Genomic DNA, 25,792 nt, shown 5'->3' with positions numbered 1-25,792 from the left:
TGCCAGGACGGAGAACACACCCCGAATCGTCAATCTCGGTGGCTGCCGCTCGTAACGCTTTTTGCAAGAGCGTTGACTGGACGATCTCTTGGATGGCGCAAGCAGCAGCCAGACCCATTCGGGTGGAGCGGGATAAGGGTCACTGACGATGGCTTCATCTTCCTGCTTGTCCGGACAGCTCTGCATGGGTTGCGGGAGCTCGGAGTGGGTTTGAAGCAAAGGGGACAGCCGTTACAGGAGGCGATCAGTAGGTTTAGCGGTGAACTGGAAGGGTGAAACCGTTTCACATGCATAACGTCAGGCTGTCGATGAACAGGGCCGTGAAGATCGATATGCTCAGGGGCAGGCATTTGGGCATTGATGCGAACTGAAATGGCTGATGTCACAAGAATTAATTGGCCTCGGACTTGAGTGTTCTGACAACGGAAGGCAGGCACTCAACGTACCTCGAGGGTACCTGCTGTTTAATTCGATACTCTCTCGCGACATGCGGCATGCCAGCCACGTTGAGCGTTCTTTGGTACCTCTGCGGTACTCCAAAGCTTACCATACGTCAAACACCAAAACAGCAGCTGCGATGCCCTTGACATCTCTTGCTCCTTCTCGGCTAGGTTCTATTAGGTAACATTCGCGAAACTTTTCTCCAGCTAAGACTCCCGCTCTTCATCATTCTTCTCTTCAATGCAATCTCTCGCTATCGCGACCCGAGGTGCGTGAGAATATCAAGTGCAAGACAGGTTTGTATCATCCTCTCGAAATCAAGCGTCTTCTATGATTTCTGTGGAGCCGCCATTTTCCCTCCCTTGTTGACCACTTGCACCGCCAGCTCAGGATCGACGATGGCTAGCCTCCTTTTCTCAGGTTCTTCTGCAGCTCCTGCAACAACAGGGTCAACCCTGGGCACGATGCCCGCCTGCGAGTGCACTGCGACCTGGTTTGTCACCTGTGCAGATGCCAAGGAGGAGGCTGAGGAAGTATGTGCGCCTGCTGGCAAGGCCATCCAGAGGAATCAGATGGCTCACAGTGCCTACCTATGTTTCGCCTGTCTGCTTGTGCCAGAGATCGTTCTCCATCTTGTGGCTTCCAGCCTCAATACTACTACTAACGACCTTGCAAGTTTAGTCCTGCAGCCACATTTGTTCCAGCCTCTCACGGAAGATGCCATGAGGAACGTCGGTCCGCTTTCAAAGGATTTGGATTGGGCAAGCCAGCCAGATGGACAGAGTCGACGGCTTCACCGCCAAGAAGCATGCCATTCGCCAAAGACAACGGTTATGACTCTTGGCTGAGCAGAAAGTTGGGGCATCTGCATCTCGTCGACAAAAGTGAACCCCCCGCTTGCCCGAGCTATGTACGAGTGCTATATTGATTGAGCAACTGCACTTGTCGCACTGCGTGCTCCCTACGGACAACGGGAATAACGAAGGCGCAATATCCACCGGCAAGCACGGTGCCAATCGTGTTGGTTGCTAGCCCGTCACCGTCGGCAATTGATTCTTCATCGGGACGCATGAAAGCCTCGCCTTGTTCCACTGTTCGCGATACGATGTGCTGGTCGGCGCATCGAAAGCAGCATCTTATTATGCGAATGTTGTCGATACCGCTGTATGTATGAATTGCACGCCGACTGCAGTCGCCGGTGACGTCGCGAAATGTCCAGTGCATCGTCAACTGACTTGTATGCTGAATCACTACATGACAAAGCAGGGACGACTTTACCGATCTCTTCTTCGGTCTAGCAATTTACCGATCTCAATCCTTGGTCTAATTTCTTGCTGGCCTCCTGACCGTTCTTTGGCTGCCGCTAAAGCGTCCCTTGTTGCACAAGCTGGACGAGCGCATCGGCGATGTGTGGGCCGTGACGGGAGAAATCGTGGAGTGTGGATCCTCCGCTGCTTCGGGAGACGTCCGCAACAGTCTCCCTTTTCCTACCTTTTGCAAAGACGGCGGTTCGAAGCCTCCCCAAGGCAGATAGGGGCAATATCAGCTTCTCTATGAAACTGTATCCTCAGCGGAGGAGAAAGTCGAGGATGACGAATGCGCAGGATGGGCACAGCTTGGGTTTGTTTGCCCGACATGTGTCTTTGCGGTGCCCGGGAGATGCAGTTCGGCACCGTCGGGGCCTCGGGGCCGCGGAACAACGGACACACACAAAGAAACACACACGCTTGCGGCCCGGAAAAAGGAATATCCAGTGCCTGTGACGGGCTGAAGCGTTGAACAAAAGGGCTGAAGATGATCCGAGCGGTTCTCCGTTCGGTCGCCGCGATCAAGTCTCGGCCTTCCGAGTTTTCTCGATGGCGTTAACCGGCGTTCCGAGCTTTATAACTCACATGTACAGCTCGCCATGCATGTCTGATGCAGCTGTGCGAGCTTCGAGTGCTGATTCCCCCTCCTTCTACACACCAACTGAATCCCAATTGTTTGATGTTAAGTTGTTTCATGGCATTATCACCTTTCATACGTCGTTGCTCTCTGCATACATTCACACTGCTGGGCATGCGATTGAGGAGAGTTGAATGATTGGCAACCTCATACCAGTTACATACGGCTACCTGCTTTCGAGGATACTCTGCCATTGCAACACCAGGGATCATGCGCAACGAGTTTTGGCACAAGTCTGTCAATTACCAACCAATCTCCGGCGCCCGACTTTACGCCATCAGTCAACCTCGATGGCCTGGTGTGTGTCAATCCACCGAGTCAGAAGCATCGCGACAAGGATCGGTTCCTGACCGTGCTTGGGTGACATGGCCAAAGCATTCAACATCACTTGATACCTCGTTTCAGGGGGCTTCGGTTCACCTTTTGGTTGCACAAAACTACAAGAAAGAAACGATATGGACAATGTCTATTCAAAATTGTACCAAAAAGAAGGGAATTATACAAGAGACCCTCCAACCAATGTCAAGTGGCAACCCCCCAAAGTTTTGAACCTCAAACGCCGTCCTTCTTCATATATACGGAATCTTCTTCCATCGCGATCATGACAAGCGTCACTTCCTTGGACATCAACACTAGCCTCGCCGTCCCTGTCGACAGGCTTCTTCCATCCCTTTATTGAGCTCCTCCACTGCGAGTGCATCTACAGACGGCCCTTGGCCTCCTCAAAGGAAGTGGGATTATATACACGTCGCTTGATGTAGTTTGTCAAAGCAACGTCACCCCACTCCTCCCACTCTACCCAGAGAGATTCTGGAAGTTCGGATACGCCGTCACGACGCGCCGCCTTCATGACCTCACGGGCGACCGTGATGCTGGCCTCGCGGACCCGGTCGATCTTGGGGTAGATCAAGCCCATGTGGACTTCCTCGGCATTGAGAGAGCCAGCAAGCGCCGCAGCCGACGTATACACCATCTCGTCGGTGATGCGAGTTGCTTTGGCGAGGATGGCACCCAGACCAAGACCGGGGAAGACGTACACGTTGTTTCCCTGGTTGGGATGATAGGTGATATCACCCGCCTCACCGCCAATCTTGAGCGTGAAAGAGGAGAAAGGAGAACCCGAGGCAAAGACGACGGACCCGTCGGTCCACTGCACGGCTTGCTCAAAAGTACACTCGGCCTTGGTCAGAGGGTTGCTGAGGGGGAAGAGGATGGGTCGTCGTCCGAGACCGCCAGCGTCCACAGACGCCTTGAGACCTCGGATAATCGACTCGGTGAAGATACCAAAAGTGGCAGCGAGACCGACAAGAGCACTCGGCTTGACGTACTCAATGACTTCTTCCAGGGTGCGGAACTGGTGGCCGGCGTTGTCAGTCCGGGCAAAGTACTTCTTGTGCTCGGCAAGCCTGTCACCGCGATCCATCGTGACCAGACCCTTGGTATCCACCAGGTAGAACTTGTCACGCGCTTCCTTCTCCGACAGGCCTCTTCGCGTATAATACTCTACGAGCTGCTTAGCGACACCCACGCCGGCCGAGCCCGCGCCCATGAAGACGAGTCGCTGCTCTGCCAGGGGAACGCCCGACAGGTTGACAGCGTTGATATATCTACACCGATCGTTAGCGACTCGATGCCGACGAAGACGAAACACATTCCGAAACGACGCGATCCACTCACCCAGCAAGGACAACGGCACCGGTGCCCTGGATATCGTCGTTGAAGGCCCTGTAATTGTGCCTGTATCGATCCAGATAGTTGAAGGCCTTTTCACTATCAAAGTCCTCAAACTGGACGACCATGTTGGGATATACATCCTTTACGGCAGCCATGAATTCGTCCATGAAGTCCTGCTGGACATCGACAGGAACTCGCTTCTGGCGCAGACCCAGGTAGAACGGGTCGCGGAGGTTGCTCTCATTGTTAGTGCCCGTATCCAAGACGATGGGCAGCGTCTTGGCGGGGTGAATGCCGGCAGCTGCTGTGTACAGGGCCAGTTTACCGATCTGCGGCAGCGTCAGTCGACAGCTCCACGACGAAGTTGTACGGACGGAGCAAAAATCGAACTCACAGAAATGCCAACGCCATTGACGCCAAGGTCACCCAGGCCGAGGATTCGCGATCCATCGGTGACGACGCAGATCTCGGGTTCGGGACCGGGCCAGTTGCGCAGCATGGTCCGGATGGACTTGCGCTGCTTGATCGAAATGTAGAGGGCTTCGGGTCGGGTGTAGAGGGTGGAGTATTGCAGACAGACGTCACCGATGGTGGGGGTGTAGACGAGGGGCATCAGCTCGCGGATGTTGTCCATGAGCAGGCGGTAGAAGAGGTCCACGTTCTGCCCCTTGACGGTGGACAGATACAGGTACTTGTCTATGTTTGTCTGGCGGCTCTGGATCATTTTCATGGCCCTGGCACATTGAGTCTCGAGGCTCTCCATGGCGTGGGGCAGGAGACCGGTTAGGTTCTTTGCAACGCGTTGCTCGGGGGTGAATGAGAGACCTTTCATGATAGAAACGGTAAGTTAGCGACTGCTTGCGGCGGGGTAAACAAGGGGTCTAGGGGAGGAGGAGCTAGAGTGAAAGTCGTAAAGGCAAAATATGGGTAAGTGTAGAGCGTTCAAGGTAAGAGTAGCCAAGAGTAGTAGAAAGCGCAGTGCGAGTTATCCTACCTTTATTCCACAATGGCTCTCGAATAACCTGATAGCCGGATGCCTCGGATTCCTCCATTGGCTCGGTCTCGTGGTCTTGCTTAACCTCGGAATAGTGGTCCTGAGCGTAGCCTCGGTGCTGGTCAAGGGACGCCAACTTCATGGCCTCTTCAATGGCCGAGACGTCGACTGAAGACATTGGGTTAAAATCGGTCAGCCTGCGACTGGAAATGGAGACGCGGTGGGATGCGGAGGTGCGCGAGGACCGGTGGGAAGACCGGGCCGAAGCTAGGGACGGCGAAGGTGAAGTTGATCGGGGAGTAGAGATATCTGAGCTGTCGGCACTGCGGGCACTCGACGCCATTGGTGGGGGACGCAGAGCTGGGCTGTTGTTCAGCGAGGAAGCTGAAGGCGGGCAGAAAGAAGATGTTGCAGGATGACTACCTGAGTCACTGCTTGGATGTGGTGTAGGAGAAGAGGACACTGGTCTCGAAGCAGAGGCAGAGGCAGAGGCAGATGTAGGCGCGGATGCCAATGGTTTAATAGCAGCGGCAGCTATGGACGTCTGGCCCCTGCGGAGGAGCATGGGGTTGCGGTTTCTCAATAACAACCCCAGCCCTCCACGAGATCCGCTCGCAAGACGTGATGCCAAAACTAACGACTGGTGACCCATGACAGGACAACGTGGAGCTAGGGGGGGGGTTGAAGGGGACGTGAAGCTGAAGTGCTTTGGGGTCTGGGCAGACTCGGGTTCGTTTCAGAGGGCAGTGGAGGCCAATCTCTGCATGGGCATCACGAGACGACAAAACGGCCGTGGAAGGGGGAAACAAGTGTGAGGCACAAGCAAAAGGGGGAAGGGGTTTGTAGCCAGGGGCCAGAGGGAAAATGCAAAGAAAGAGAGCTCAAGATTGGCAGACAGAAGAAAAGGTGAAACGTGTAGACAATGGTGCAGTAATACCTGGTAAAGAAGGATTTTGATGAGGTACCGGTACATTTGCGCACAGCGGGCCGGGCACGGACGACGCTGGAGCTGCACGAGGTGTGGAAAAACTGACAAGACAAATAAGGGGACGGCAAACTAGTAAGAGCAAGAGAGACAAGAACAGAAATCACCCCAAAAGAAAAAGGGTGCTGAGCGCGCTCCGTACTTACCGGTGAGGCTTGTTCGCCTGGGGAGACTAGGAACAGGGCGTCTGGTGCTAGTCCTTCCGCGCAGGTGCTAGCAATACACGGAGTCGATTTGACGGAGTCGCAAGCGGGAGCGGCGAAGCGGGCGACGGAGATGAAGGATCGAAGGCAAAGGAGGCTGGCTGTATAGGCGAATGGACGGATGGCTGGACAAGAATGATAGATTCGTTCAGGAACGCAGTTCCCCAGAGGGTTTGGGCGAGTATTTGTATGATGTTCCCTTGGAAACCACTAGAGTCGGATGGCGTTTGTTGTTGGGCCGTCCTGGAGTGAGATATACCGGCCTCTACTCCGTAGCCGGGTCGGGATTGTGTTATTCGAAGCTTGCGCAAAGCCCTAAGGTAGGTAGGTAGTACTCCGCGTAGCACGGGGTCTCTCCGTAGTATCTATCTACTAGCATCTCCAACCGTGTGTGTGCGATGCGCGTTGCGAATAAGCTGGACCGTCTCTGCCTAGCCAATCCGTCCGCCGGATGGACTCTGCGCGTGAGTCCGTCCAACCTTGCCAGCCCTCAGTCCGTTCGTCAAGGCTCCGTGTCGCTCCGGTCTGTGGCAGGGGATGCGCCAACTAGAGTGTTTCTTTCTTCCCCAAGCTGCATTAGCCGGCGCCAGGCCTCCGGGATCCGCAAGGGGTGGAGAGACACGATCACTAGCCTGCTTGCCTGACTGTCTTGCTCTTTTCTGTCTTGTTTGTCGGATGTCTCAAGTTCTTCGCGCTGGTATAAGAAGCAGGGAATGATGCAGATTTTCTAAAGAGAATCTGAAATCAGAGCTGAAGGGATATCAAACCTGGACAAATCTACGTAGGTAGGTGCAAGCGTGGTAGCTGAGATAAGCCATTGAGCAGGAGCTGCTTCCGCTTTCGTCTCTCAACTTCAAAGTGAAGGCGCAGGTCACGGCACTCGTTCCTTCCTGCACAAAAGAACAGGTGCCTCGTGCGGCAACTTCCACACGACCAGGGCCAAAGCTGGCCAATCAGCAGCATTGCCGCAGGTGCCCCACTCATCCTCTTCTTCGAGCATTCTTTTTCGTCCCATTACTTTTCACGAGTACGACGCCGTACCAGTACATGATCTTCCGCATACCGATTTACTATCCACCACTTTTCTTCTTGATCACCTTCAGGTCAGCAGACTAAAGAGCAAAGACAAAGGCGCAGGCAGAACCGAACATGTACGAACAGGGGGCGGCTAAAATCAGCAGCGAGGGCTCATTTCCCAGTCCCGTCTTTCTGCCCAATTGGCCTTGCATCCATCGCTTCTTGTTGGGCTCGGACATCGCGAATCGAGGGCTTGACCGGGCTGGATCCGGACCCGGGCCGGTCGATTTGAAGGAGAGACTCGAGGCCTGCTGAGGCCATCATGAGCGCCGTGTGCTTACGAACCATCTGGGCCGTGATGTTTGGTTTCGCAAAACCGGTTGTACTCCATCCAGCTCCCCTTTCTGCGTCGAGGCGGCCACTCCAGCTGCGCACGATGCTCAGCTCGGCGCTCTTGGTGAGCTGGTAAGCTGATGATTCAACGGATGACGAGCCTTTCAGATTAACTACCATCCATCAGCATCCCGCATCCTAGCAGTGTCACATACCTCACCTATGGCCAGTGGGGCCGACTCTTCTGCGCGTTTGTATCAGCCACCTGCATACATACAATTCTTCTTGTTGCTTCAGCTGATGCTCCTGAATTCTGCAGTTGAGACACATGAAGCATCACCTTTAGCTGCGCGCGCTTCGACGCTCCGACCTCTTCCGAAATCCTCCGCCCACCAGGCCAGGGGTCCCTGCATGCCATTGATGGGCCTTGCCGGAGCCATTGATGGGGCCTGCAATCGGGGCCGGCGGTCCATCGATTGTTCGCATTTGCTTGCGACTACATGCCGCCATCCACGCGCGGAAGCTGTCTAGTGTGCCGTCAGAAGCGACCACTCGACTTTTTCTTCGTCTTGAACGAGAAAAGTTGGATGATTGAAGTATGGACCTGGAATACATACAGTCGTTGCCAAGGAGATATGGAAATTTGTCAGAGGCGAAGCCCGCCTGCCATTCGTTTCCGTGGTCTTACAAAGTACGAGCCTCTCTATATGGCTCTCCTCTGAATGTGCAACACAACGCGCTCGTCACGACCATACAGTAAACCCTCCAGTCTCTGACCCTCTGGGGTTATACATACTACCAAAGGCCCGGTAGGACGGGGCTGCCGATATGAAAAATGGCACCGCCGATGGAGTCTTAGGTAATTCCAATCCTCCAACTCCATACAGGCACCCGTCTGTTGAAACTTGTTTATTGAGCTTGCTTCGATTCTCCCTGACAGCCTCGCACGGCCCCGCTATGGCCTCCGTTTCTTTTTCTTGCCTCTTCATTTTGACCCTCACAGACTTGATATTGAGTCCGTTGCGTATGTGGTCGGGCTGCAACGACCCTGTCTCCTATGTACCTATACTTTGGAGTTTGGGTACTACATGCCTCCCCTGAAGCATCTTGGCCATGTGAGTCTACGAGTTTTAAGCGGAAAGGCTGTTGTGAACTAAACGGCGGCCGGTGGGATTGCGAGTCTGCTGCAGCAATCCTTCTGTGCACCCCATATCATATCTCGTCAAGAGACTGTGCATCGTCTCACTCTACGATTGCCCTACAGCACATTGCGAGGTATCACAGGAGACCTTCTCCCGCACCCTCCGTGGGCAGACACGAAGCTCAAGTTCTGGAGCTGCATCTCAATTGAGTTTTCGTCGTTTTTATGACAGACTCGATCTACGGCCGCAAGCCAACAGCCTCGTTCACGTTAGCCTCGACTAACAAACCACTACCGGGAGTCTTCGGCTGGCCACAATTCGTCCCCCACACTCGACTAACAGTAGTGTCAAGCCCAACAAATGAAACAAGTCAGCAACTTTTGCCGTTCTTACGTTCGATGGACGACATCCTGGAGCGAGGCCGTTCGTTACGGCCTACTACTCCGCTTGCAGTGCTTCTGCATTTCGACTTTGCTCGTCAGTGGCGTTAAGCCATGCCGGCATCGGCCCAGACCTCCTCTCACCAAATCGCTCCTCCAGGGTATGCTGTACACGTACATGCTACTACAAACCCTGTTCCTGTACGGTGGATACGAGATCTCGAGCTTGGGATGGATCATCTTGGCAAACATGCTTCCCCTCAAGATCACAAGCAACACTAATCTTACCTACCTAGGCACAATCACAAGCCAAACCGCGGAATCAGTCAACATGGCTGGCTCTACGGCAACACGCCATCTCCATACTATTAGCAGCACATGGATAATTTTGAGTGACTGACATGCATACATACCTTCTCAACCCACCCTACCTTTTCACCTCGGCAAGCCAGTTGTTGTGCAATATCTTGGCTTTCTCCCCTCTCCGGCCCGCAGAAAACCCGTTGTCCGCCTTCGAGGTCCCTTTGAGCTTTCAACGACAACCCCGCAAACCCCCATACCCGTCGAATCTCTAGATCTGTAACCCGCTTGTCCGGGTCTGGACGGGTCTTTGATATCAGATCATGTCTGCTCATGGGCTATTCCTCGCTAGGGCACGTCTGTCTCGACGGCTCTGGTGACGTATAGAGATCTCGGGACCGTGTCAAGAAGGCTCTCTCCTGTAGTCATTGCTATTGCAAATCATCCCAGTATGCCTTATCTCTCTCTCTCTCTCTCTCTCCCCCTCCGAAAGCATAGATGCTATCATCCTCTGAAGACATCGCGAATTCGCTCTTAATACGAGATGGCCAATCACGAAGCGAAAAACAGTAAAGAGAAGAAGAAAGGAACAATGTTGCGGCTTGGTACCGTGAAGAGCTCTAAATCCTGTGCTGTGTAGTACCTAGCTACTTTAACCCTCCGCGTTCTCGGCGCCATATCCCAAGGGTCGGTAGTAGTAGTAGTAAAACCCACCCCCCTTCCTGTATAGTAGATGGTATCAGTAGTAAGGTAGTTCTTCTTACATTGGTATAGTTCATCAAGTCGTAACCCGCCTCCCCCTTTGTCAGATCCGACTTCTTCCATAAATGATCTGTCTCGGGAACGAAGACAAAGATCAGCTCCCACCACGCCTCCTCTTCCTCCCCCCCCTTCGGGTCCATCAACTCCCTGCCATGGTTCGACATCATCGGGCCCCCACCGTTCACTTCACTTCGGGTCATCCTTGACAGCCTGCAGCATCTTCTGATTGGCCTTATCAATCTTCGCCAGCGCCTTTTCATCCTGAAAACCCCACCACCTCCTCAGCCCCAGCACATACTCAATCTCTTCCTCCGACACCTCGACCGGCGGCCCCTTGATCTGCGGCAGCATCTCCTCGTCGCCCTTTTCAAAGACGGCCCATGCCGAGGCTTCTCCGGCCCTGACCCCGAATCCCCTGCCCTGCATCGAGACCACCTGGACGCGACGCAGCAGCACGACGTCGCCCGCCTGGACCGTCGGCAGGGACGCCTGATGCGGCCGGAAGATGTGCGCGACGTTGACGCTCGTGGGCGCCACTGAGGGGTCGGTCAGATGGAGCTCCAGCATGTAGTCTCGGGGCCCGTGTTTCGGCCGGTGAGGCTGCCTCGGAGTGAGCGTTGCTACGGCTAATACATCGGCCGTCTTGGTCAACGACGTGCGCAGGGATTTGAGCGGCAGACAGTCGGGAAGCTTCGTTCTAAGAGTCCTCAGCAGCTGCAACTTCAGGGTCGCCACATTCCCTCCTTCTTCTGCAACGGAGCTCGCGACAGAGGGTGCCTTGAAGGAGGATGAGGCGGTGGGTTTCCGGGGTGACCTCAGGTTGTGGCCCGCCACAGCTTGCTCTGGCGTAGCGTCACGACGAGAAACTGCTGAGTCTTCGTGGGTTCCGTCCGGCGCATCGTCAGTCTCCGCATGGTCCTCTTGATGCTGTGGTGCTGCTTGATCGTCCTTGCTCAAGCTGGCTGTCGCAAGTTGAACGCTCATATCCGGTTTCTCAGACTTGCGTTGACCAGCTTTGAACGACCTGGTTGGGCTAGCGGGGCTGAGTTCCAAGGGCGTCGAAAAAGTTTGTGCCAGTATGATGCTCGCATCGGAACCCCTGATGCCGCGTCTTGCGCGCAGCGAGGGCGTCACCTCAGCTTGCTTTGGCGATATAGAGTCGCGGGGCGAGGATTTAGCAAGTGCAACGCTGGGGTCACTGTGCTCGGCCTTGTTCCGGGGCGATCGCGGTGAACGCTGAGGGAGCGAGTCGCCATCTCCGAGAAGGCACTGACGATGCGCCATGGTCGGGGAACCCCTCGCTAACAAGACGCTGGGGTCGGTTGACAGGCTATCGACGCTACCACTTGACATTCTCTTAGCACGACAGTGGCTCCGAAGAGATTGCAACCCTATCGACATCTCTGTTCCGCCCCTCCGGGGACTCCGTTCGTGTGAGCAGTGCTCCGTGTGGTGATGGCCGTGATGGTCGTGATGGCTATGATGGCTGTGATGGCTCTGCGGGCTATCTTGTTGAATGTCCTGCTGTTGGCTCTGTGGACTTTGTTGGCTCTCGTCAACTTCCGCAATTGTTTCGGGCAGTTGCAACGAGGTCTGGCCAGCACGATCTGCATCACGGGCGCTCAGGGGGCTGGCATAATGCTGGCTTTCGAAAATGAGCTGCTGCTGGATGGCAAGGTCGTCATCGTCACCGTCGTCTTCTCCTTCCCTCGCATCCTCAAAGTCTTCGTCCGCGTCTTCGTTGGCACCTTCGTCTGCATCCTCGTACTTGTCGACATCCTCATCAACACTCTGGTCGGCCTCGTCCTCTTCCAGTGACACCTCTGGCTGGACCATGTCAACCGAACCGTGATCCTCCCTGTAGTCTTCTTGCTGAGTCTCCAGGGGTGTGGGCAGCTGCTCTGAGGTTTCCAATTGCTCTGTGGCTTCCTGCTCCTCCAGGGTCGGAATGGCCGCAGGCATCCTATGAGATGGCTCTGTCTGGGTATCCGGAGGCGATGACGGTGCGGCCACTTCTGGCTCTTCATCATCTTTCGAGGCCATGTCTGTGACTAGTTGATTGTCCTCCTCTTGCATGAAAGATTCGGCCTCCTCTATGAGCTGGCTTTGCACATCATCCTCCATCTCGACATCTTGTTCGACCGCAGTAACCTCTACCTCTACCTCTACCTCTACCGCCACATCCACGGCAGACGGCTGAACTTCTAGAGGATTTGATGGGAGATCTTGCATTACCAAGTCGTCATTGCCAGTGATGTGTTGTGCTAGGGTCTCAACCGCATCAATGATTCCCATGGGCTCCTCCGGTCCGCGGATAGAGGGCTCCTCAGCGGCTGTAGAGTCCTCAGCCTCGAGTAACTCCGTAGGCTGCTCTCGCTCTTGCACTACTGGTTTCTGTTTAGAGGGCAATGATTCGCCCTTCTCGTCAATGATGATAGATGTCGTTCTGATCAGGGGAGGCTCTGGCGATCGATGCGGCGAGGTATCATGCATCACAACGCTCGGCATTTCTTCCTTGTCGATGGCATTGTCGGCCATGACATCGTCTCGTCTTCGATCCCTGCTTTCTGACGGAGACTTGGCTCTTGGCGGCTCATCCTGAACCTGAGCTGCATCTTCGAATGCAGCAGCATGTTGCTGGTCCTTTCTATCAGCCTTGGGAGACAATATCAGATTCGGATGGTCCATTTCCAAATGAGGCATTTGGTTCGCAGCCGGTTCTTCGTGGTGTTCCATAGAATCGTCAGCTCCATCTACCTGACTTATTCGGCTGGACCTCCGGGAGGATGTGTCGTTTGCCCCCATCCTGGCCTTGGTATCTTCCTCAACATTGAGCTCATCCCCGGCGTCTTCCGAGTTGTCGTCCATATCTTCGTCTTTAGTGTCATCCCTGTGATCATCGATGTCTTCTTCGACGTCTTCATCGATGTATTTGTCGACGTCCTCCGCAAGAGCCTCGTCAACGACTTCATCTTCTTCCCCACTCGACTGGTCACGGATATCATCGTGGTCATATAGCATGCGCTCCTCGCTGGGCTCCTTCTTAGGTTGCGTCGGCTGCGTAAGATGCGTAGTGGTGGGCGCGTTGTCGGCATCGTCTTCATCATCCGACAAAAGGCTGATAAAGACGGGTTCCTTTGGAGGAGCAGGAGCCGGCTTCGGGGCTTGAAAATATGATCTGTGAGTTGGTGGCATCGGTTGCATGGTCTGATGATAGCCATGGGGCTCAAACTCGTCCTCCTCCGATTCTCCTTGAGATCCTGATTCGGCATCAGATCCTTGACTGTCGACTTCATCATCTTCCTCGCCATCTTCGTCGTCGTCGTCGTCATCGTCTTCGTCTTCCTCTAATTCGTCGTCTTCGTCGTCGTATCCAGCATAGCGTTGATCGTCGTCCTCATCCTCGGGGTATCCTTCTCGCCATCGACCAGTGTTCCAGTCATAGTAGCGATGAGGAGCAGATTCATCTCCATCCTCTTCCGATTCCTCTGTGCTGGATTCCTCTTGAGGAGGGCTCGACCGACTTTCCCTGCCAAGGGTAGCAGTCACAGTGGCAGTCTCGGCATCGTCTTCGTAACGTTCGGGAAATTTGTCGCTAGGCTTGACACCGTTCTCTTGCTCGATTGAGGAAGATGGCACCCTCTGCGCCTCTTCCACCCGGACATAGCCATGCATTTCCACGCCGTGATGTGCGGATGATGCCAGTGTGTGAGTTTCATCGGAAGGACTGGCTTGCAGTGTATAAGATGATCGGTCAAAGCTTCCCTGCGGGAAATCAAGAGCGTTGTGGCGTGGTACCGCAGAATACTCCGGTGCCAACGCCTCGGCAGCCCAGGCCAGGCCGTGCAACTGGGCATCGTGAGCCCCAGGCTCTTGTGGGCGAGGGGGAGGCGCTTCAGTCGCCGCGAGGTCGTATGTGGGCTGATGATGTGGAAGTTGACCATCTGCTTCATGTAGCCGTAGGCTAGGGTCTAGATCCATGGGCATGTCGAAACCCGAGTGTGGCACGTGTGCCCTAGACTGATCGAGCGGCTCTGGTTCGTGCGTCAGAGGGTGTGCATCGCGGGTAACCGCAAAGTCGAAGGAGATGGGCGATGGCTCTTGCAGCACGTCGTCCGTGTCCGTACGCTTCCAAGGGTGGGTTGGCGTGGGCTGCAGTAGCACTCCGGTCGACCTGGATTCGGCAATGATTTGAACACCTCTGGTAGGACTGGAGCTCAACTCTCTAGTTTGGCATCCCTGGTCCACCATCACTGGCTGCGGCTGCGGCTGGGAAGCTGGTGGCTCTAAAGCCGCCTCGGCTTGTTTGTCTGTTTGCTCTTCCACCGCGGGCGCCTGGACATCATCGGCCCTGGCTTCAGGTTCGTCCTCCTCTTCGACCGATTCTTCTTGCTCCGCCTCGGGTGTAGGCGATCGACTGGCGTATCTCCAGGCTGTCGGACCCATGCTGAAACGAGGCTTCCGTTTCTTCTTGGTTTTCTTGGCTGACTCCTCTTCGTCAAAAATGTCGAAGCCACCTTCGAACAGCGAGCCGTATGATACCCTTGCCCGCTTGATGAAGGCCGGAGAGGCATACTCCCCAGCTCCCAGCGTCTCGTATGCGTATCTCTTCTGCGGAATCGTAGAGAGCGGCGTCCGCGGCAGGGGAGTCGCAAATAGATTGTGCTCGAGCTCGATCGACGGCGTCGGACTCGGTTCCCGAAGCTGCTCTGGCGACTCTTGGCCTGCCTCGTCGCCTGGGGCATCCACCTCAATCGTGTCGACCTCGTGAGTATCCGCCCGCCGCACCTTGAGCAGCAGACGATTGGAAAACCTCAGCTGCCACTCCAGAATGCCCGGCCGCAACATGGACGCCTGCGTCTCCTCCCACCGGGCGCCGTCCAAGCTCAGGCGCACCTCGTCGCCGCCTCCCAGGCCCGAGCCCGCGAGCGCCTTGCCGGCAGCGCCATCGAACTCGACCCGCAGCTGGCCCTTGTCGCGTCGGTGCAGAGGATCGCGCTCGGCGAGGATGAACGCGACGGACTTGCGGACGATGCTGTACGGCCAGGTCACGGTCACGACTCCCTCGACGACGACCGCGGCCGTGTCCGCTATGGCCGGGCTGAGCTTGGCGATGGGCGTCGCTTCGGTGGTGCGCAGCAGGTCGGGGGGCATCTCGTCCGAGGCCATTGCTGACGGCATTCACGGTGGCGCTTTCACGCGGTCATCAACCTAGAGGCAGTACACAGCGGGAGTGGAGGGGCTCTGCCGCGAACAAGAGATATTCATGTTCAGTAGAAGGACGAGGGAAACAAGAAGAAAAAAGGTCAAACGGAGAAGGGAATTTCAGATGTGCAGCCCAAACGGACAAGATGCGCCTTTGCTGCTTGTACCCCCCCTCTGATGCGTTGTTCGGTTGGTGTGCTGGAGCTCAGGTTGCGATGAGATGCAGCTCACTATTTTTTTTTCTCCGTCGCCTCACTGCGCTGGTCGTCCTTGGCTGCTGCAGCTCGCCCAATCTCTCAGCGACACAAATCTAATGGTTGCAGGGGTGCAGATGCTGGAGCGAGCTCGAGTGAGCCAGTTGGAGCCTGTGATTGAAGCTCTGGAGGAACGCGCCTGAGGGAGAGGACGCTAGTGCTAGGAAGGGAAGGCGGTGTGCAGCTACCTAGCATTACACATACTATTACATGGCCATGCAAGCCCAAACAGGCCATAATAGAAGGTACCTTTACCTTATCGGCACCCAGCAGCAGTTCAAGTCACTCGAACCACAAGTCTCACCTTCATTACCTTACCTTAGCCGCCCGACCTTAAGAGACAATTCATTGGGCCGTGGTGACTGACATCATCCGAGCTCGGCATGTTCTCATGCGACTTATTCAAGACCTGCTGATATAAAAGCCGTAGAGAATATCTCATTGATTCACTGTCTCCATTCCTTGGGCATCACCTTCTAAACACCCCCCTTGTTGATCCTCCAGCAGCATTGCCACTTTAGTACCTATGCTGGAACACCTCAGGGTAGGCATATCCAACACTCCACGGCCTTATATTACACGCATAACCGGCCGCCCTTCTCCCGCGTCATCCCAAGGGGTCGCAACCAATCGCATCACCAATGGGCTCCGTCTGGTCTGGTCCGACGCCTAGCGCTGCAGCCAGCAGCCCGGCCTTGCCAGCTCAGCAGCAGCAGCAGCAGCAGCAGCAGAAGCAGCGCTTCCGCGTCAAGAAAGTCGCCATCGTCGGTGCAGGCCCGGCTGGCTTGGCCGCGGCCAGGTACCTCAGAGCCCAAGGCGCCGTCGACTCCATCACCGTCTTCGAGCAGCAGCGCCAGGTCGGCGGCGTCTGGCTCTACAGCGGCCTCGCGCCCAAGGAGGTGCCCGTGCCGCAGCAGGATCCCTTCTGGGGGCCCGAGCCGGCGATATGGCCTGACGGGGCGGACGCTCCGGTGTTTCCCTCGCCCATGTACGAGAGGCTGCATGCGAACATTCCCGGTTCGCTGATGAGGTTCCACGACAGGGAGTTTCCCAGTGACGCTTGGGCGTTTCCCAAGAGGGAGGAGATTCAGGAGTATCTGGTCCGGTATGCTGAGGATTTGAGGCCACTCATCAAGTTTTGCCACGAGGTGACACGGGTAAGCTTGGAGATCCGGGATGGCAGAGATCAATGGCATGTCGAGGCAAAGTCGACGCTGAATGACGACGAGGTTGTTCGCGAGACGTATGATGCCGTTGTCGTTGCAAATGGGCATTATTCAGTGCCCTACATACCGGCCATTACGAACATTCAAGAGTTCAACAAGGCACATCCCTCCATCATCACTCACTCAAAGCAGTATCGGCGCAACGAGGGCTTCAAGGGGAAGAAAGTCGTCATCGTCGGCAACGGGCCCTCTGGCCTTGACATTGCGTTTCAGGTCAACCAAGTTGCCGACAAGACGCTCTTATCCGTAAGACACGCGACATCCCCAGAGAAGCTTGCCCACATCGGATGCGAAGAGGTCCCCGAAATTGTCGACTTTCTGCCAGACCAGCGAGGCGTTCGCTTCATAGACGGAAGCGTAGAGAGCGAGATAGACCACATCCTTTTCTGCACAGGGTTCTTGTTCGGTTATCCTTTCCTCCAGGATCTCAACCACAAGGTCATCACCTCCGGGCGCGGCGTTCACGGACTGTATCAGCACCTGTTCCTCATCGAGCACCCGACACTTGTTTTCCCCGCGCTCAACATGAAGTCCGTTCCGTGGCCCCTGGCCGAATCGCAAGCTGCGCTCTTCTCGGCTGTATGGGCCAACGAGCTAGAGCTGCCCACGGACGACCAAATGTGGCGTTGGAGCAGAGAGTTGGAGGAGAGGCAAGGCGAAGCACTGCACGTCTATCCAGCGGTGGGAGACGACGGCAAGCATATAAACGAAATGTATGACTGGGTGAAGAAGGCGAAGCATGTCGGCAAGGAGCCGCCGCGATGGGACAAAGAGCTCTTCTGGGAGAGATCCATCTGTTTCGAGGCAAAGATCAAGTTCGAAGAGGATGGGTGCAAGGCCAAGACGCTGGCCGAGCTTGGCTTTCACTATGAGCCTGACGAGGAGGGATTGGATGTAGTATGAGGGACGTAGAGAGGTCAAGGATTTTGAGTACCTCAGACCCGACTCCAGAGACATACAGCATAGAATCTATTGAGCCACAGGATACAATTCTGATAGGAAGCAAAGAATCATGCATTGTGAGATACTGATACAGCAAGCACGGTCTAATCGGAGGAGGGCAATGTATGGCGAAAACCATCAAAAAGGATGATTTCGTAAAAAATCACATTTGCTTATAAGACACACGCTGTTAATAGTCAAATCTCTTTTCGTTCTTTTCATTTCAAAGAGCTCAACCTTCCAGAAGCCGTTACGCCTCGATATGAAACCATGATATAAACCCTCCTCCAAGAAACCCAGTTTTTGACTTGCTGCACACCCAGAAAGTCATTGAATTTAAGCCTGCTTCTTCTGAGACTCCTGAGCGAAGACCTTCGCGTAGGGGTTCAGGCGCAGAAGAACCTGCTTGTTGCGCAGGGGGTTCTTCTTCTGGACGGCGGATCGTCGGGTGACGGCGTCGCCCTTGGGGGCATTGAGGGAGCTCTGGATTTCGGTGCTGTTGATCAGACGAGTAAGGTCGGCCTGGGAAACAACGTTGGAAGGCAGGAGGAAGTCCTTCTTGTGGGCAGAGGGAACGGTGGTGCTGCCGTAGATCTCGTCAAGGGCCTTGAAGGCGGCAGAGGTCCAGATGACGAAGCGGCCGAGGTGACCACCAGGGGCGAGCTGGAGGAGGTTGAGGGCGGAGACGGGGGAGGTCTCGACACCGGGGATGTTGCGGAAGCCCTTGACGAGCTCCTTGCCGTCGACCTCGGGGTTGTAGACAACCAGGGGACCGCGGCGCTGGCGGTGGCGGCGGTTACGGAGCTTGCCCTTGCCGGCACGGAGCTTCTTGGAGCCCTTGACCTTCTCGAGGTCGGCACCGGCGCCAACAGCCTTGAGGAGGGCGAGGGCGGCAGAGGTGCGGGCGACGGAGCTGCCCTCAACGAGAGCAGAGTCGACAACCAGGGGAACCTCGGGGATGGTCATGACCTGGTGACCACGGGCGAGCAGGAGAGGGGCGGAGGCGGAAGCAGCCAGGGCAGAGCAGGTAGCATATCGCCTAGAATTTACCATGTTAGTTTTTCCATGACCCCCTCAAGAGCACCGATATTTCGTCTGGAAAGGAAGTTGACTGACTTCTGGCCCTGGTTGACCTTGACGTGCCACTTGCGCCAGATCTTGGTAGGGGCGAACATGCGACCGGATCGGCACATGTTACCAAAGGCGGCCTGACCAGCACGGTGGGTACCGGAACCAGAGACACGGGGGATACGGGCAACAGCACGACCTAGACGCAAAATCCGGGTCAGTCATGTTTCAATGCGAATCTTGTCCCGTGGTGTTGAGAGGAGCAATTCGACGAGAGTCCGGCCAGGAATGTTCCAAGAAAAGAGAAGAAGAAAATTCTTCACAGCTTCCACCCGTCCTTCCATGTCGAATTGCCCACTCCCAATCCTCCCACGACCGCGCATCGAACTCACCAGTTCCCCAAGACTCAGCAGAGGTCTGGTGACCAGCCTTCTCGCTGACGGCATAAGGCTGGCGCTTGTTCTTGGCCATGCCAGTGTGAACCTGCTTCACGATATCCGGTCGGATAGGGCTGGCGAAGACGGCGGGAATGGTGTGGGTAGCTCCAGAGGGAGCACCATCTTTGCCGATGATGGAGACGGTAGGTCGCGAAGCCATTGTGAAAGGAGGACTGGGACCTGATGAGAGAAAGGATGAAGAGTTAGCAAATCTCTCTCGAGATCAACGAGGCCGGCAGTTCTGTATATCCAGGGCGCAAAACGTACCGTGGTCGTCGGGCAGGTCGAATTTGGCGATGGGGAGTTGGAAAGTTTCAGGACCCGCGATAAAATTCACTGAATTTTCCTTCCACCGATTTGGTGGGCGGAGACCCTAAGTGGTGGGGTACGTACCTTAGCGAGTTGGTTTGGGCTTCACGTGACTGATGGAATCGTTGAACAAGGGCGATTCAGTCTATACCAGATTAGGAATTAGTCTAGAGCAGCCCTGACGAGTCGCAATGTCGTCACAATCTTCAATTTGTTCGTTCAAAGTGCTACCTTATCTATCAAGGATGCGTGTAAGTACATAAGGTAGGTAGAGAGCGTCTTGAATGTACCTATATTATTATATGTATCGTCATCATGTCACGTCGTAACTATAGTATGCTTGCTGCTACTCTATATATATGGCGTCTTCGAAACATAGTCTCGCTATGCATGTTTGGCGGATTCTGTACCCAAAAGTGCAAACTTGTAAACATGTAAAAGGAACACCAAGGGGGAAAAAATCCATCCGCCCATTTTCACTCCCATCTCTTCCACTCTCTGCTCAGCTTATCAATCTGTTCCTCCGCCCGTGTACCACCTCGCTTATCCCTAACCAAGTCGAGAAACTTGGCGTGCAGTTCCCTCTCGACCTTCAATCTCTCTCGAACCTTTGCCTCAAGATACTCGGGATCCTTGTTCCTGCAAGCTCTTCTAAAAACATCCCTCATTCTAGGAGAGTAGAGCTGGCATGTTGCAATGGGAAGTTTTGTGGGCTTCGGATAAAAGTTCTGTGCAATGACATTGTCTTCCATGCGCAGAGGTCGAACTACATCTTCGTAGCACTCCCCGCAGACGGTGAAATCCGGCAAATACTCCATGACATACCAGTATCCATCGCTAACGCGGCGGTCTTCGCGACACTCGTCCAAGGTGCTCAATCGCGTAAGCATCATGGAGAGTTCGCCGAGGTCTGGCTTTCGGTTGGTCACGTAGCCCTTGTCCGAGGTAGTCTCGAACGCGTCGAAGAAGAGCACGAACTGCTTTCTCTGGGGTGTGAAATGCAGAGAGCAAACGTTCCGCGTGGGCTCACTTCGAGGATCGAGGGCAATGAAAACTCCGGTCAGGTTCGGAAACAACGTCTCCACCGTCTTTGCGCACTGGTAGCATACCGCAAACTCAGGGATCGGCCGCCTGGTATAGGGGTCCTTAACGGTGTACCAGACTCGCGTTACCTTTCTATCGACGGGGCATGGATAGTTGCGGGATTCGTACATGACGTTTGCAAGAGAGTGAAATAACTGCAGATCAGGCACTTTGTGCTTCAGCGTAAGCAGCCAGGCAATCCTATACCATGGGGATGAACCGAAATCGCATGCAATCGGGGTGCCCGTTGGCCGCAAGACTGGGTGGAAGTGAGTTCGGAACTGCGTATCTGCAAAGACAGCACCGTAGCAGTCCGGGCAGATGTTAAAGTCCGTCCTGGGAAGCGTGAGCCAGTCCATCTTGCCAGCTACCGGCTCCGTGCGCTTGCATTCTGGTATGATCGGAAGGTCTGATTGCCCGTCACGGCCTTTGGTCTCAGAGTAGCGTCGGTATGACCCAACGGTCAGGTCTGGACGCACTCCAGATTTGCTTGGATCGAATGGAGGCGGCTGCCAAGGTTTCGCCGTCGATGACTCTCTGGGAGTCGATGATCTAACAGATCTGTCATCTGGCGCCACCAGCCCATCGTCGACTCGAGGTATGGCGGGCATCAAGATGGAAGATGAGGCGCTAGACGCCTGAGACTGTCTCACCACGTCCCCTTCTGTCTCTGGCCAAGAAACTATTGCATCATCGTCGTCTGGATAAGGAAGGTTCAGCGTCGGAGGGCTTCGGTTGTCACGGCTCATCGGAAAGGTTGTGGAAAGCCGGCGGTTCGGTACCCAGTCTTCTGGCGGCTCCGGGGCCACGGGCATGGTGGGCATAGTAGGGGCTCTGGACGGAGAGCGGGAATGCGGACCCTTGCCGTCCCCTCGGCGTGACGAGGCAACAGACACTCTGTCGTCGTCGATGATGACGGGTTCTCTTCGATAAGACGCACTGAAAGCTTCATCGCGCGGGGAATTTGAGTCTTTGAACTTTGATGGAGATGGAGCTCTCAGACCTTCGACCGGGGATGGCCTATATGCCGAATAGGATCCGTCCCTCAAGTCATCTCGAGCAGGTCGGCTGCCGTCTAGTGGCCGAGGTCCGTTAACGCGCTCGTTTGCCATAGGCTTCCGGAACGGTTCGAAGCTAGAATTTGGTCGCCCTTCCATCGAGACCGTCGCGCTCCGTCTGTGATACTTGTCGTCATCCCGCCTCTTCTCATCCGCCTCACTCAGGCTGACGCTGCTCTGGGTGGGTGCATGGTAATAAGTCTTGTCCCGGCCACTCGGCCCATGCTGCGTGACCTGCGGTGACAGATACTCTTCGCCATATTTGCGATATGCCTGAGTAAACTCCGGCCGCGGAGCACTTGCAGCAGATTTGCTCCGATGGTGACTCGGCACCCGGTTCTCGTTGACGTCCGTTTCCAGCCGAGGCAACTCTTGCCTACTTCCACGCTTCTCCAGCCTTGGGACCGTGCCATTCAGACGATCGGAATCCACCTTTGCGGGTTCGTTGCTTGTCCGTGTAGGTGCCTCTCGTGGCGGGGACACGGACGCCTTCTTCTTCTCCCTCTTCTTTTCTTTTTCCTGGCGGAGCTTTTCTCTAGATGCGCCATCTTCAGTCACGCTCTCCGAGCTACTTGGCTTGGAGGATCCCGGTACAATAACGAAGCGCCGCTCAAGGTTGTACTCGTGGACCTCTAGCATGAGCGGCTGCTGGTCGATTTCCCCCCTTGACTTAGGCTCTTCCTCCGCCACAAGCTCAACGCGGCCACGGAATTCCTTTGCGAGCGAATCGGCCTCATCTTCGACAGTTGGCGAAGGCAAGGATAAGCGGCGTCGATATGGGATGTCGTCGTAGTATCGAGGCGCGAGACGAGATACCGGCGGCTCAGGGGACTCGGAAGAGCGCATCGCAGAACCGGTCGATGCTCTGTGCAGATTCACGCGGTCAACATCTTCACTCAAACGGGGTCGCAGGCAGCAGTCAGCAGTCAGAGTCAGCCCAATACTCACGAGTAGCCATGCTTCGCCCTGGACGTGGTGAAATACCCCGTCTGGAGCATGTTCTGTATATCGAGGGAATTGCTCATATTGGCCCGTCGCTAGGCGATCAATTCTGGATCTCCTCTCGTGAACAAGACTGTCGCAGGTTCTGTCTGGGTGCCGGAGCAGGGCGTCAATGCGACGCGCCGCAAATGGGACGGCCAGAGGCCAAAATACAGGGACCCGTGGTCGAGCTCGACGATAATAGGCTGTAGAGAATGCAATGCTTTAGCAGAGGCCCGCCGTTTGAGCTCGCAATAACACAGCGAAACGGCCTCTGAAGAGTACTCAGACAGTAATGCTTGTGGTAGATGACAAGGTCAGGATGTTTTTGGCAGAAGAGCCACCAGACGTCAGCGATGCAGGTTGCTGCTCTGCTTTAAGACGATCCGAGGCATCAAATGACATCGTGGTGGGTCTGGGCTGCTATGTATGTACCTGTATGTTCCAAGTCGTTTTCTAGCAGTTGGGCGGCCCGCTGTGAGGGGCCCCGAAGTGCTATAGCCAGCCGCCTGTTTTCCCTGGACTTGTGCCTGTGGTGGCTGTAAAGGCGGCTTGTTGATTACATTGAGTGCCTGACCAGGATCGATTGGCCCTTCCCTTGTTGCCACCCATGCCCAACCCTTGCCCTATTCCAACGCTGAATGCCAACTGGCCGTTGACGTCTTGACGTCGATGCCTCTTGCCTGTGAGTGCGTGAAACTTGCAAGGCTGTGTGTGCATCGGGGACTCGTAGGAGTGGTTCAGTGGTCTCTGACTGGGAAGGGCTGGGCTGTTCCCTAATTCGATCCATGCTTGTCAAACACACACAACATGAACTCAAGAGGCAGCCGTTTTGGTATTGATAGGTCAGTCAGCACCTGAGGTAGAGAGTAGTTGGCTCACCCGCTGCGTGTGTGTACTACAGCTAGTAACAGCAATGTGACCGACTTCCAGACCAACATCGCCAACTCTCCCATCTTGAGCTGGCGGGTTGGCATCCACAATCTCATGTGCCAAGCCAGCTACAGGTACACAGCATGCCAGTAAATAACCTTTGATGCCAATTCGTACAGAGGGGCTCTAGCACAGATATAAAGTCCTCTCTCACCCTTCAGGTATTCTGTTTGTTATGCTTCCCCGCCCGAGGTTCTATTCGCCAGAGCCGTGTAAAGGAACGTTCAGGGTCGAGTTGGGCTGCAACTGATATCAAGTGTATGACCGGCATTGCCTACCTCTACTTCTTTCACTAGCAGTTGGCTTCTCTCAATTATCCTGTTGAACTGAGTTGTCCGTCAGACGGGAGATCGTCTTACAACCGAGTTGCCCTGTCACGGCGAGGCCGATACTTAAATGCATATATACAGTGCAGCTGGCATGCATACCTAAGGCACTGTAGATGCTGCGGTGGGGCGCCTTCGTGAGGCTCTTTAGGAGGCGCACTTCTGCCAGTCGAGTCTCCATACCAATGCAACTGCATCTTACCTAGTACCTTGGCGCTGTAGCGGCGAATCAAGCCTACAGTACCGAACTCGGCGAATCTTCGTATTACATGTACATACAGTAGGTAGTAGTACTTCATATCTGATAGGAACAAGAGACCTACAACACTCCCATCCATGTTTAATATGGCAGCCACAATTTCTCCTGATAGAAAAATACAAAGTTTTCATAATCTCATTCTATAATAAGGTGTGTTCGTCATTATTATTGCACCACTTCACCAGAACCGTAGTGCGTGAATTTAAGCAGAATTATTCTGCAGAGCGGATAAAGGCCACCTTGGCCACATGCATCCAGCCCGCCCCTTTAGCACCATCCCAACATGACTCCAAAACAGCACGAAGGCGTAAAGGAAAACCCCCCTCCAGCCGGAAAATGAAAAAGCAAGGGCCAGCAATCCGTCGACCTCGTTTTGCTGATTCTTCAAACTGATCCTGCACGATGCTTACTGCAAGAGATCCCGAATGTCCTCGTCGGATTCTTCCTCCTCCAGTCGTCGCTTCTCCTCGGCTTCCAGGAGCTTCCTGATGACTTTCCTCTGCCTGACTCGCGCCTTGGAGCCCCAGTCTGCGCTGCTCCCATCGGCACCTTCATCAGCATCAACGTCGAATTCTGTCGAAGCGTTGAGGCCACGTAAATCGTTGGGCGACATCTTGGCAACCGCCTCCTGTGCCTCGGCCTTTTCCTTTGCCTCCTGCTCTTCCAGCTTCTTGACGGCGAACTTGGTGGAGTATTTGATGACGTGTGGCCGAATCAGCAAGTATGTGCAGACAATCATGACGAGCCGCAGCCATGAGTGTAATGACATGTCGGTGAAGCTCTTTTGGAGGTTGTTGGACGCATTCTGGCCATACTGAGACAATTGGGCCACGAGTGAGCCCAAGGCATTGAGAGAAGTCTGGCCACTGCCGTCTTCCTGGTACTGGGGTGGTGTTTGTGTGTCCATGGTATTAGTCGCGCGTGACTCTCGTCAACGGAATGCAGAGGAGGTGTGGTTGAGTCTGTGCTGGGGCAGCTGAGCTGAGACTTTCCGCCCTGTGAACGAACGGATGATTGATGAAGCTTGACGAATGAGGCAATGCGCTAGGTAGAATATCAGAGATGGAGGGACTCCGGAATGAGAGAAAAGGAGTATTTTGCGGTGTGAGTTGTTGAGTGTTGAGAGATCAAAGAGGTTAAATATCCTCAGGGCGGAAAGTTTTGCTGGACACGGAAGACGGCACTTGCTGGCTGAGGACGGCGTGCCCGGACTAATTCTCCGAGGCTGCCGGTTGGCGTCTGGCGGGCCCGATTGGCCGATTGAGCGCCATGCTCGGAGGATGGACTGTATAGTGAAGCGCCTACCTACTGAGCAGAATGCGAGTAATGAAGCTATTCAGACGTCTGATTGACAAAGGAGTTTGGATTTCTAGAGAAGACGATACTGGATGGAGATGATGATGTAGTAGCAGTGCGTTTTGGTCATCCATCAGTTCTTCTCCATATCTACCTTAGATCAAGGCACATAAAATCTCACTGCTTCAATTTATTTCATGTCCTCTCAGAAGTATCGACTCACGTGACGCTCCCCATACT

At 54.8% G+C, this 25,792-nt stretch overlaps 6 protein-coding genes across 6 annotated transcripts; 1 reads left to right on the top strand and 5 right to left on the bottom strand.

Annotated features, from left to right (window-relative positions):
* Positions 1–3,062: 3,062 nt before the first annotated feature.
* On the bottom strand, positions 3,063–5,195 carry TRIREDRAFT_119896 (malate dehydrogenase; the record flags this gene model as incomplete). Its single annotated transcript, XM_006961367.1, has 4 exons — positions 3,063–3,992; positions 4,063–4,388; positions 4,454–4,884; positions 5,054–5,195. 4 exons carry the CDS (start codon positions 5,193–5,195, stop codon positions 3,086–3,088), a joined length of 1,806 nt encoding a protein of 601 aa, XP_006961429.1. The 3' UTR covers positions 3,063–3,085.
* Positions 5,196–10,361: 5,166 nt separating this feature from the next.
* On the bottom strand, positions 10,362–15,344 carry TRIREDRAFT_119895 (uncharacterized protein; the record flags this gene model as incomplete). Its single annotated transcript, XM_006961366.1, has 1 exon — positions 10,362–15,344. The coding sequence occupies one exon, from the start codon at positions 15,342–15,344 to the stop codon at positions 10,362–10,364; it is 4,983 nt and encodes a 1,660-aa protein (XP_006961428.1).
* A 931-nt stretch (positions 15,345–16,275) lies between these two features.
* On the top strand, positions 16,276–17,763 carry TRIREDRAFT_74351 (uncharacterized protein; the record flags this gene model as incomplete). The annotated part of the gene is made up of 1 exon (XM_006961816.1): positions 16,276–17,763. One exon carries the CDS (start codon positions 16,276–16,278, stop codon positions 17,761–17,763), a length of 1,488 nt encoding a protein of 495 aa, XP_006961878.1.
* Positions 17,764–17,857: 94 nt separating this feature from the next.
* On the bottom strand, positions 17,858–19,589 carry TRIREDRAFT_44434 (uncharacterized protein). Its single transcript, XM_006961036.1, has 4 exons — positions 19,575–19,589; positions 19,263–19,487; positions 18,919–19,069; positions 17,858–18,841 (listed from the first exon to the last, which is right to left on the bottom strand). Exons 2-4 carry the CDS (start codon positions 19,465–19,467, stop codon positions 18,139–18,141), a joined length of 1,059 nt encoding a protein of 352 aa, XP_006961098.1. The 5' UTR covers positions 19,468–19,487; positions 19,575–19,589; the 3' UTR covers positions 17,858–18,138.
* Positions 19,590–19,958: 369 nt separating this feature from the next.
* On the bottom strand, positions 19,959–23,042 carry TRIREDRAFT_21345 (uncharacterized protein). The gene is made up of 3 exons (XM_006960938.1): positions 22,706–23,042; positions 21,703–22,622; positions 19,959–21,570 (listed from the first exon to the last, which is right to left on the bottom strand). The coding sequence occupies exons 1-3, from the start codon at positions 22,780–22,782 to the stop codon at positions 20,093–20,095; spliced, it is 2,475 nt and encodes an 824-aa protein (XP_006961000.1). The 5' UTR covers positions 22,783–23,042; the 3' UTR covers positions 19,959–20,092.
* A 1,620-nt stretch (positions 23,043–24,662) lies between these two features.
* On the bottom strand, positions 24,663–25,163 carry TRIREDRAFT_2100 (uncharacterized protein; the record flags this gene model as incomplete). The annotated part of the gene is made up of 1 exon (XM_006960894.1): positions 24,663–25,163. One exon carries the CDS (start codon positions 25,161–25,163, stop codon positions 24,663–24,665), a length of 501 nt encoding a protein of 166 aa, XP_006960956.1.
* Positions 25,164–25,792: the final 629 nt, after the last annotated feature.

Source organism: Trichoderma reesei (genome assembly GCF_000167675.1).
Source record: "Trichoderma reesei QM6a unplaced genomic scaffold TRIREscaffold_1, whole genome shotgun sequence".
Lineage (NCBI taxonomy): Eukaryota > Fungi > Ascomycota > Sordariomycetes > Hypocreales > Hypocreaceae > Trichoderma > Trichoderma reesei.
This window is presented reverse-complemented; position numbering and strand designations above follow the sequence as displayed.